The 12137-nt window shown below is 55.4% G+C and overlaps 1 protein-coding gene across 1 annotated transcript; it reads left to right on the top strand.

Moving 5' to 3' along the window:
- The first annotated feature begins 7095 nt into the window (after window positions 1-7095).
- On the top strand, window positions 7096-11729 carry NDUFAF4 (NADH:ubiquinone oxidoreductase complex assembly factor 4). The gene is made up of 3 exons (XM_029047366.2): window positions 7096-7273; window positions 8274-8377; window positions 11107-11729. Exons 1-3 carry the CDS (start codon window positions 7138-7140, stop codon window positions 11407-11409), a joined length of 543 nt encoding a protein of 180 aa, XP_028903199.1. The 5' UTR covers window positions 7096-7137; the 3' UTR covers window positions 11410-11729.
- The last annotated feature ends 408 nt before the right edge of the window (window positions 11730-12137 follow it).

Here is a 12137-nt window from a genome sequence, read left to right as displayed (position 1 = left end):
CCCTGTCCCCTCCCCTCCACCAACACACACATATACACTCTCACAACCCCTCATCAAGTTCGATCAAGGAGGGTCTTTCACCAACATCTTAAGCAGAAGGCAGAGTCTAAGAGAAAAGACAGTTTCATTCTCTCCTTTGCAGCCTTGACTGGATTTTGGTAATGCCACGGACGGGATAAGGTGGCTCTGTGCTGACAGAGCTACTGACAGTTGAAGGTTGAGAGGGAAACGGGGCAAAGACTAGAGGAAAAATAGGATTTAGGAGCTCTTAGTTCCCATGAAGATGAAGCAGCTTACTGATTGATGGGGACTATTTTGGTTGGGGTCTGCACGCAGGGGAAAATGGAGGAGCTAAGTGCCAAGACAGACAAACGAACTTTCTCCAAAGGATCCATCCCAGAGGGATCATCGTCCCCTCGAGAACTTATCCTGGGCGACTTGAAAATGTCGATATTGTATATTTCATTCGGCTTCTCTAGTAACCTAAACTCCCCGAGAGCAGGAATTTCAAGTAGAGGAACCTTTTCTAATCTCCCATAGGATTGGAGACAGTTAACTTGGGATGGAGGTGACGATTAAAATGTCTTGTTCTCAACTACCGAGACCCTGATAGTAAAGATGGACTGACTGATTTTAAATGGAGTCGGTACCTGAATGCTTGAAAATATCTGGGAGGAATAATTCCTAAAGGTCACCATCTGCCTAATGGGTTTTTGCATCTGAGGGGCGTGATTCTGTCCAAACTGTCGTTCTACTCCAGCTACAGTATCAGAGAACTTCCTAATATTTTTCTCGCCTGTTGATTTTTTGGTCGCACAGAAAGAATTCTGCAATAGCATTTTCTGGCCATCAAAGGCGGCTGTGCAGACAGCCCCGTCTCTCACAGCCCCTTCTCTCCACGTTAGCAGAAGGTCAGCCAACAGATAACGCCACCGGGCAGGCTAAATGTGGGCGCCGCTTGCTTTCTTTAACGCCCTCCATCTTCATCTCTTCCATCTTCCTGGTTGGCTCAGGCTGAATTCGCAGTTCTCCTTCTGGCTGGTCTGAAATCCTTCTGCCAGTCTGGAGGGATCGAAAGAGCCACCCGTTGGGGCCTGGAGGAGAGGTACCTTTTGGGAACTCTTAATCAAAGTGGTTAAAGTTTCGGTCCAAAGGACCCTCCGTGGTTTCTTGGGTGATTGACAGAGTCGGTGGGAATCCAGATAAAAACTGCCCGACATGGATAGTGGAGTCTGTATAAGTCACTCAGGGATCATCCCGGCATCCGGCTGTTAATAATAGTCATAATTGTGGGAGGGCGATACAATACAAGCAGATCAGACCCGATCTCTGCCCCACCCCGGGCTCACCGTCTAAAGGGGACACGTATTTAATTCCCATTATACAGAGGAGGAGATTTCGGCACGGGGAAGTCAAATGGCTTTCCCAAGGACACCAAGTGGGTAAGCGGGAGAGCCGGGATTTAAACCCAGGACTCCTGACTTCCAGTCTTGTGCTCTTTCCACCTCTCCACACTGCTCCCCGGGAGGTTCAGGTCCGTACGGCACCAAATCAGCACTGTCCTGCCCTCATTTTAGCCACGGATGGATTTTGTAAGTAAAGTTCTTGTGTGTCCTGGACAATGTACTTTAACCCTTGACCGCTACGTCTCTTGCCGCACGCACAGCCCTGGTGGAAATGGGACTAACTAGGCTGAGAGAGAGCCCTGCTTTGGAAGGCCCGCGTTCTCCAATCGATTCCTCAGGGCAGGCTCTCCATCCTGAAGTTCTCACAATTGGGCTGAGATTCATCTGTCATTTACTGTGGTAATCTCTGTGCGTCAGTTGGAGGGCTTTCATTCATTCAATCATTATTTTTTGAGCGCTTACTGTGTGCAAAACACTGTACTAAGCGATTGGGAGAAGACGACATGACAATAAACCGACACGTTCCCTGCCCACAACGAGCTTGCGGTCTAGGGACGGACTTCCAGTCTAGAGACGAGCTTTCAAAACGACCTGGGGGGCGCCAAGGAATCTGCCAAAATATCTGCACCTCAGGACCTCATCCAATCGGATATTTCGATCGATTGACGGTATTTATTGAGCGCTTACTCTGTGCACAGCACTGTGCTAAGCGCTTGGGAGAGTACCATGAAACAGTTGGTAGACATGTTCCCTGCCCACAGCGAGCTTACGGTCTAGAGGACTGTAGCATGTGAAATCACTTCGTTCTAACGGCGACTTCTCAATTTAGTGGAAGGGTCACCTATGTGGGATTTTGCCGGGCTCCTTCCCTGGAGCGGCTGTCGTGAGGAATCGGGATTATTTCCTAGGATTCTCAGCTTTTTTCGTAAGACCGCTGAGATACCTCCTTCTTGGGAAGAGCTGGGAGAGAGGAGGTGTCTCCTCTCAGGTCCTTGGGTTGTAACTGGCAACGGTACAGATTGACCACTTACACTAAATTCAGAGCATTCTACTTGGTGCTTGGAAGAATCCCCCAACCCAACTCATTATTTCTTTATCGGTACAACAGAATTAGCAGACGCAGTCCCTGCCCACAACAAACTTCCAGTCTAGAGGACTTCTGGAGACCGAAGACCCAAAATGGAAGAGGTTCCGGTTCTCAAACCCCTCTCCCGCGTCCCCCGCCCTCCCCCCGACACTCGCACTGAAGTCAGGTTTTTGATGCTCTGAGTTTTCTGGGACTCCGTTTTTGTCAAAAATAGCTTTTTGTCCCCCTGGCCTTTCTCTCCCTTGGCCGTCTTACATGCTGAATTCTATTCTAGCCTCCAAACAGTCGATAATAATAATGGTATTTGGTGAGTGCTTAGTATGTACCAAGCACTGTTCTGAGCGCCGGGGGAGATATGAGGTAATCCGATTGCCCCACGTGAGGGTCACAGTCTTAATCCTCATTTTACAGATGAGGCAACTGAGGCACAGAGAAGTTAAGGGACTTGCCCAAAGTCCCACAGATGGCTGAGTGACGGAGCTGGGATTCGAACCCACGACCTCCGAACCCATGCTCTTTCCACTGAGCCACAGTGTTTCCCTTCAGCCGATAAAACTAAAGGCAGGGACTTGAAATAAATCCAGGGAATTCCGTTTAATTATATGTAATTCGGGTGAGCATCTCTTCCTTACCCCAAAATATTTCCGGGAAGCTGAAACACTAAGATAAACAGATCCAACCTTCTGTCCTTTTAAGTCGAATATCTACCCCTGCCCTCCACTAGAGTTATGAATTACACGGAGCTACCCGAAGTCACTTTTCTAGAATCCCCTTCTTCGGACCTGCGGGGAACAAGATATAGGATGTCTGGGGATGATAAAGCATAACTGAGTTGAAAGAGATGGTCTTTAATTCATAAGTGGTCGCACTCGGAGATAAGAAATTTTAAATAGATCGCAGCCCAAATTTGAAAAAGCCCTGCTCAGCCAGACCGCAGAGAGGGGCACCTTAGTCCCGGCTCCTCTTCTTCCAACTGCCGCTTCCCGTCCGGTAACGGAAAAAACGAACTCTCCCGACATTCCGAACTGTAGGAAATCACCCTCTTCCCTCACCACCCGTCTCACGGTCTGGGGGGAGGCTTCAGTGGATGGGGGTTTTATGGTGGTGGTATTATTATCATCATTATCATTATTATTATCATTATTGTTAAGCACTTAGAACGTGTCAAGCACTGTTCTAAGCAAAGGGTATACAAGGTAATCAGTTCAACACAGGCCCTGTTCCATTTGGAGCCAGATCAATCACTGGCATATTTATTGAGCGCTTCCTAAGTCCAGAGCCCTGTACTAAGCGCTTGGGAGAGCACAATAAAACAGAATCAGCAGACCCGTTCCCCGCCCACAATGAACCCGCCGTCTAAGTAGGAGGAAGAACAGGAATGGAATCCCCATTTTACAGTTGAGGAAACTGAGGCACGGGGAAGGGACTTGACCAAGGTCGCACAGCAGACTTTGTAGGGTGCCTGGCATGTAGTAATCACTCAGCAAATACCACTAAAAAAAAAAACAACAAAAAGAAAGATTTGTATGGGGGCTACGTTCGTGGCGCAGTGGAAAGAGCACGGGCTTTGGAGTCAGGGCTCATGAGTTCGAATCCCGGCTCTGCCACTCGTCAGCTGTGTGACTGTGGGCGAGTCACTTAACTTCTCTGGGCCTCGGTTCCCTCATCTGTAAAATGGGGATTAAGACCGTGAGCCCCACGTGGGACAACCCGATTCCCCTGTGTTTACCCCAGTGCTTAGAACAGTGCTCTGCACATAGGAAGCGCTTAACAAATACCAACATAACATAAATACCAGCCCTGGTGGCAACCTCATAGACTGAATGGCAGGGATTGTAGAAATAATAATAATATTGGTATTTGTTAAGCGCTTCCTATGTGCAGAGCACTGTTCTAAGCGCTGGGGGAGATACAGGGTAATCGGGTTGCCCCACGGGAGGCTCACAGTTAATCCCCATTTACACACGAGGTGACCGAGGCACAGAGAAGTGAAGTGACTTGCCCACAGTCGCACAGCTGACAGTGGTTAGTGGCCCTCGAAAGACTGCATCCAATTGGGAGAAGGTGTCCCAAACTGGGAAATTCAATCGAATTGGGGAGGAAAATCATGAGGAATGAAAGCTAAAGTCAAAAACAGCAAGTGAGGATAAAGGGAACAAACTGGTCTATCGGTTTCCTGCCCCGTGAAACATGAGTGAAGCCTTGTCGTTCAACAAGTAAGCAGGAATATAAGTTGCATACCCAAGCAGCTAGAATGTTGTCGTTCTGAAACACAGAGAACTTGAGAATAATTCAGAGGAGAACCAAGTATGATTAAAAGCAGCGTGGCTCAGTGGAAAAGAGCCTGGGCTTTGGAGTCAGAGGTCATGAGTTCGACTGCCGGCTCTGCCACTCGTCAGCTGTGTGTCTGTGGGCGAGTCACTTCACTTCTCTGGGCCTCCGTTACCTCATCTGTAAAATGAGGATTAACCGTGAGCCTCACGTGGGACGACCTGATGACCCTGTATCTCCCCCAGCTCATAGAACAGTGCTCTGCACATAGTAAGCGCTTAACAAATACCAACATTATTATTAAAAGGTGAGAGAGGGGGAAAGATTAAAGACACGGGGATCGATGAAGCGAAGTCTTGCTTCATTTTGTTCAGAATTATTCCAGTAGAAACAGCTCAGATACGATTATGTTAAAAAAGACTGAAAAAGGCAACATTTCTTCATTTCATCGGTTTTCTCTTCAGATTTCCCATTAACACTTCCCTGTTCTTGGCCTTTTCAAAGACACGTCTACATTCCCCAAATCCCGTTCAACGTTGATTTCCCCGAGGCAACTTTCGCCTGTGAGACCCGATTCTTGGTTTTGAGGCTGTTGAACGGCTTTTATTAAATGGGATTTCTTAAGCCTGTTACTCTGTGCTAGGCACTGTGCTGACCCATGTCCTTCCCTGTTAGAGAAGGTTTCCAAGATTGATCGATAGAACATGGATGAGAGTTGAGGGTATTGATTCCCTCTCAGAGGATGGAAGAAGCTCCCAACTCAACTGATCAATTCTTTATTTATCTCGATTTTTGTCCTCCCCTCTAGTCTGTAAGCTCGTTTTGATCCGGGCCTGCTGTGTGACTTTGGGGAAGTCCCTTAGCTCCTCTGGCCCTCAGTTTCCTCACCTGTAAAATGGGGATTCGATACCTGTTCTCCCTCCCCCTTAGACTGCGCCTGGCTGATCATCCCAGCACTTAGCACGGTGCTTGACACGTAATAAGTGCTGAATAAACTCTATCGTTATCATTTTTATTGATAATTACATCTTTTATGGCATCAAACATAAAAATGCAGTTCATTCGCTTGCAAAATCTGTTGTCAGATTCCATTTAAGGCTGCAATATCGACAAGAACTATGCAAAATTCTGAAATAGAACCCGTTGCCTGAAACTATATCTGCCTACCACCTTCAGGATATCGTCCAAATATCCACCACCGGCTTCCTTCCCGGTCCTTACCCCAAAATACAGAAAACGCTCAAACTTATAATAATAATAATAATAATAATAATGTTGGTATTTGTCAAGCGCTCACTATGTGCCGAGCACCGTTCTAAGCGCTGGGGGAGACACGGGGGAATCGGGTCGTCCCACGTGGGGCTCCCGGTCTTCATCCCCATTTTGCAGATGAGGGAACTGAGGCACCGAGAAGTGAAGTGACTTGCCCCAAGTCACACAGCTGGCAAGTGGCCGAGCCGGGATTCGAACCCATGACCTCTGACTCCCAAATCCGTGCTCTTTCTTCTTGGGAGATTGGTTCCTGAGTCTACCTGGAGTACTCGTTTTTACCAGAATTGTGCAACGTTTACCCCTTATATCACCCATTTGAGATGTGACGGGTAAACGTTGCACTATTCTGGGAAAAAAAATTGTAATTTTTAATTCATTGAATTGCAATTGAGTGGGCGGGGCCTCGCCCGGACCAATCGGGGCCCAGGAACCAGCCTGGGGGCGTGGCTTCCGCGAGTGGGCGGGGCTTCGCTCGGACCAATCGGAGGCCCAAAATCCGCCCGGGGGCGGGGCCTCCCCTAGCGGGCGGGGCTTCGCTCGGACCAATCGGAGGTCAGAAACCGGGCCGGAGAGCGGGGCCTCCCCCAGTGGGCGGTGATTCGCTCGGACCAATCGGAGGTCAGAAACCAGGCCGGGGGGCGGGGCCTCCCGAGTGGGCGGGGCTTCGCTCGGACCAATCGGGGGCGAGGAACCAGCCCGCATGGGGGGCGTGGCTTCCCCGAGCGGGCGGGGCTTCTCTCGGACCAATCGGAGGTCAGAAACCAGGCCGGGGGGCGGGGGGCCTCCAGAGTGGGCGGGGCTTCGCTCGGACCAATCGGAGGCCAGAATTCCGCCCGGGGGCGGGGCCTCCCCTTCGCTCAGGACCGATCGGAGGCCACGAACCAGGCCGGGGAGCGGGGCCTCCCCCAGTGGGCGGTGATTCGCTCGGACCAATCGGAGGCCAGGAACCCGCCCGAGGGGCGGGGCCTCCCGGGAGGGCGGGGCTTCGCTCGGACCAATCGGGGAGCGTCGTCCCGGGCAACGGGGGCGGGGCCTCCCTCCGGGCGCCCCCTGCGCATGCCCAGCGCTGGCGGCCGGCGTCCCGGAGGAGCGGGGAGGGCGATGGGGGCCCGCCTGGTCCGCGGCCTCCGCGGCTTCAACGTGGAGCAGCGGGCGGCCCGGGAGCTGGCCGGGGACAAGCCCCGCGCCGCCCCCTCGCACCCCAGCGCCCGGATCCTCCTGGCCGACCAGCTGCGCCGTGAGTGCCCGGCAGAACCCTCGCCGAAACCCTCCTCCCCCCGCCCGGACCCCCGGGCCCTGGGTTCGAATCCCGCCCCCGCCGCGGGGCAGCGGGGAAGCGCTTCCTAGGTGCCGAGCACCGTGCTGAGCGCTGCGGTAGCTGCGAGGTCATCGGGGGGGGGGGGGTCCCACGTGGGGCTCCCGGTCTTCATCCCCATTTGACAGATGAGGTCACTGAGGCCCAGAGAATAATAATGACGTTGGTATTTGTTAAGCGCTCACTAGGTGCCGAGCACTGTTCTAAGCGCTGGGGGAGATGCAAGGTCATCGGGTTGGCCCACGTGAGGCTCCCGGTCTTCATCCCCCTTTTACAGAGGAGATCACTGAGGCCCAGAGAAGAATAATAATGATGGTATCTGCGAAGCGCTTACTATGTGCCGAGCACTGTCCTAAGCGCTGGGGGAGATGCAAGGTCATCGGGTTGTCCCACGTGGGGCTCCCGGTCTTCATCCCCCTTTTACAGATGAGATCACTGAGGCCCAGAGAAGAATAATAATGATGTTGGTATCTGTGAAGCGCTTACTCTGTGCCGAGCACCGTTCTAAGCACTCGGGTAGATGCAGGGTGATCAGGCGGTCCCACGTGAGTCTCCCGGTCTCCATCCCCATTTTACCGACGAGGTAGTTGAGGCACCGAGAAGTGACTGGCCCAAAGTCACCCAGCTGACAAGGGGCGGCGCCGGGATTAGAACCCACGACCCCCGACTCCCGAGGCCGGGCTCTTTCCACCGAGCCACGCCGTTTCTCTCTCGCTGCGCCTTATCTGCCATGAGAATTGACTGTATTTTTAGAATTAGTCAAATTCTCCACTGCTCTTCTTAATCCATTAACGAGGTCGGGGGGGGGGGGGGGTCCTCCAAATTTGCCTTTTTACTCCGAAAGGGTGAAAACCTTGCGGAGGAGCCTTCCGGGCGAGTGCCGCGCTGGGTTTCAGTTCTCTCTCCCTCGGATTTTCCCCAGGCCACCCAGAAATTCGAGAAGAGGTCACCAGAAAGGACGCCAAGCTCCTGACGCTGTTAAAAGAAGTTTACGTCGACTCCCGTGAGCCTGGTCTTCAGAGGCAGGTAAAAGTCAGCGGTCTCTCCGGAGTCTGGTCCACACCGTCGGGCGTGTTCTCGTCCCGCCCCGTTTTGGCGTCGCCCCCCGCTCCCTTTATTCCTCCCGGCCGCCCGGCGACCGTGTCCCTATCTGCCGTTTATTAATCTCTATTAATCCGTCCCCCCGCCCCCGACGGGGATCTCATTCTGGGCAAGGAACGTGTCCGTCCCTCTCTCCCGAGCGCCGAAACCGGTCGGACTGAGAGCGGAGGGCTCTGCCGACGGGGCCGGGCTTCAGAGGAAATCCTCCGAGCCCCCGTCTCCTCCCGGAGGCCTTCCCCGACTTTATCCTCGTTTTCCCCCTCTCCCTTCCGGATCTGGACCCTTTAATCGCCGCCCCCCCCCCCCCCATCCTCGGCCCCAAAGCGCTCGGGGACGTCGGCGTTATCGAATGTCGTCGTCGTCCCGGGCTGCGAGCTCGCTGTGGCCACGAATCGCACTCTCTCAGGCGCTTAGTGCGGCGTTCCGCGCATAATAAGCGGCCCTCGGTGAAGGTGACGGTCCTATCGATCGATCGATCACCGGGAGGCTGAGGCTGCCGGAGCTGAGAATAAAGAAGGGTCCCGCCTTGGCTGTGATTCGAATTAATGACGTTTAATAATGTTGGTATTTGTTAAGCGCTTAGCCCGTGCCAAGCACCGTCCTGAGCACTGGGGGAGATACAGGGTCCTCAGGTCGTCCCACGTGAGGCTCACAGTTAATCCCCATTGTACAGACGAGGGAACTGAGGCACCGAGAAGCCGAGTGACCCGCCCGCGGTCGCGCGGCGGACGAGGGGCGGGGCCGGGATTCGAACCCATGGCCTCCGACTCCCGAGCCCGGGCTCTTTCCGCCGAGCCGCGCTGCGGAGAGTAGGATGCGACGGAGTCGGAAGGCACGTTTCCCTTGCCGCGGTGAGCTCAGGGTCTGGACGGGGAGACGGGCACGGGTATAAGACCCGAGCTCGGAGGAGCAGCGCGGCTCGGTGGAAAGAGCCCGGGCTCGGGAGTCGGAGGTCATGGGTTCGACTCCCGCCTCTGCCCCTCGTCCGCCGGGCGACCGCGGGCGAGTCGCTTCACTTCTCTGGGCCTCAGTGACCTCGTCTGCAAAATGGGGATGAAGACTGGGAGCCTCCCGTGGGACGACCCGATTCCCCCGTACCTCCCCCGGCGCTTAGGACGGTGCTCTGCACGTAGGAAGCGCTTAACGGATACCAACCTTATTAGAGATATGTAATCCATCGTTAGGGACACGAGTGCCGTGGAGCGGAGGGGCGGGGTAAATACCAAACGCCCGAAGGTCACCGATCCAAACGCGCAGGGGACGCGGAAGTGGGAAGGAGCCAGGGGAAAGAGGGCTTAATGGGGCAGGGCCCCTTGGAGGAGGCGCGACCTTAATTCCCGGGTAGTGATCGCCGGGCCCCGAGTGAGAAAGTGAAAGTTTAAGAACGAGAGGTGCGTCGTGGTTGGAAAGCGTGGAGAAGATTGGGGTTCCAGCCGGTTGGCGGGGGAACCGACGTCGTCTCGCCACAGTCAGGGTCCGAGCCCGTGGATATGCGGCTCCGTGGAACGAGCCCGGGCTTAATGATGATGATAATAAGGTCGGTATTCGTTAAGCGCTCACTAGGTGCCGAGCACCGTTCTAAGCGCTGGGGGAGACGCGGGGGAATCGGGTCGTCCCACGTGGGGCTCCCGGTCTTCATCCCCATTTTACAGACGAGGGACCTGAGGCCCGGAGAAGTGAAGTGACTCGCCCACAGTCACCCGGCCGACGAGTGGCGGAGCCGGGATTCGGACTCATGACCTCCGACTCCAAAGCCCGGGCTCTTTCCACCGAGCCACGCTGCTTCTCGGCCTGCGAGTCCGAGGTCGTGGGTCCGAATCCCGGCTCCGCCGCGCGTCGGCCGGGCGCCCGTGGGCGAGGCGCTTCACTTCTCGGTGCCCCGGTTCCCTCATCTGTTAAATGGGGATTAGCCGCGAGCCTCGCGGGGGACGACCTGATGACCCCGTGTCTCCCCCAGCGCTGAGAACGGTGCTGCGCACGTAGTGAGCGCTTGGCAGACGCCGACATCGTCATACGCGCCGGGTGCCTTTAGACTGTGACTTCCTCCTCTTCGTTCCTTTTCTCGTGGCGTTCGTCAGGCGCTTACTACGTCCGAAGCCCCGGGGTAGAGACAGGTGAAGCGGGTCGGACACGGTCCCCGTCCCCCCTGGAGCCCGGTGTTAATCCCCGTTTTCCAGACGAGGTCACCGAGGCCCAGAGCCGCCGAGCGACTTGCCCGAGGTCACCCAGCGGGCGAGCGGCGAAGCTGGGATTGGAACCCCGGTCCTGCCGAGGAGGAAGGGTGTTGGGGTGGTGTTGGTGTTGGAGAAGCAGCCTGGCTCGGCGGAAAGAGCCCGGCCTTGGGAGTCCGAGGTCATGGGTTCGAATCCCGGTTCGGCCGCTTGTCAGCCGTGTGACTTTGGGCGAGTCGCTTCACTTCTCGGTGCCTCGGTGACCTCGTCTGCAAAATGGGGATGAAGACCGGGAGCCCCACGTGGGACGACCCGATTCCCCCGTGTCTCCCCCAGCGCTTAGAACGGTGCTCGGCACCTAGTGAGCGCTTGACAGATACCGACATTATCATTATCATCATGGTGCGGACGGACCGGTACGGCCCCCGTCCTCCGTCCTAAAAGTGGGATCTTGTCGTCGTCGTTCTCCCTCTCCCGTCCCAGGAGACCACGGGCCAGACTCCGCCGGGGATAGCGAGAAACCCGGGGGTCCGACCGCCGAAGGGAAATCATCTGAACCTTTCGGAAGTCCGGAACGTTCCCGAAGGCAAGATTTCGGTGGTGGAGGCCCTGACGATCCTCAATAACCACAAGCTCCGTCCGGAAACGTGGACTGCCGAGAAGATCGCTCGGGAGTATCACCTGGAGCCGGGAGAGGCGGAGTCCCTTCTCAGATTCTTCGTCGTCTTCGATATGGAGATCTTCTCCCCGGATGGGGAACCTAGGGAAGCGATAGGAGCTAAATGAAAGGGACCGACTCCTCAAAGACCCCCGGTTCCTCCCCCGCGCCGTCCTCGGGTCGCGCGATCGTACGACTGCGTCGACGGAGAGCCTCGGGCCGTCCGTCTTCCCCCCCCCCGGCCCCCCCCCCGAGGGAAGCCTGGCGACTGGCGCGCGCCGGTCACCGGGAACTCCGGACGCGTCGGCAGGGAGGACTCCGCACGGGGCATTTTGCCATTCCGGCCCGGCGGAGCGTGCGACTGGGCGCAAACGCTTCCGATCGCCTGGACGGATTTCTTCGATCCTACGTCTCTATACAATAATAAAAAAAGATCCGTCCTCTGAGACCCGGCGGAAAGTGCTTTATTCCTTCGGGAGCCCCGAGAAAGAGACGATTCCCGAGTGGTCGTTCGGTCGGGGACGGTTTTAGGGGTAGTTTTTAAATAAGAACGCTGGCATCTGTGAAGCGCTTACTAGGCGCAGAGCACCGTCCTAAGCGCCGGGGGAGGTACGGGGTCATCGGGTCGGCCCGCGTGCGGCTCACGCTCTTCATCCCCGTTTTCCGGACGAGGTCGCTGAGGCCCAGAGAAGTGAAGTGACTCGCCCACGGTCGCACAGCTGCCGGACCCATGACCTCTGACTCCCAAGCCCGGGCTGCTTCCACTGAGCCGCGCTGCTTCTCTAAATGCTTACTACGTGCCAGACCCCGTTCGCCGCGCTGGGGTAGACAGAAGCTAATCAGGTTGAATGAGGTC

Source organism: Ornithorhynchus anatinus, chromosome 19, assembly GCF_004115215.2.
Source record: "Ornithorhynchus anatinus isolate Pmale09 chromosome 19, mOrnAna1.pri.v4, whole genome shotgun sequence".
In the NCBI taxonomy this organism is placed as follows: Eukaryota; Metazoa; Chordata; class Mammalia; order Monotremata; family Ornithorhynchidae; genus Ornithorhynchus; species Ornithorhynchus anatinus.
The sequence above is the reverse complement of the archived record's forward strand: the minus strand, read 5'-3'. Positions and strand labels throughout refer to the sequence as shown.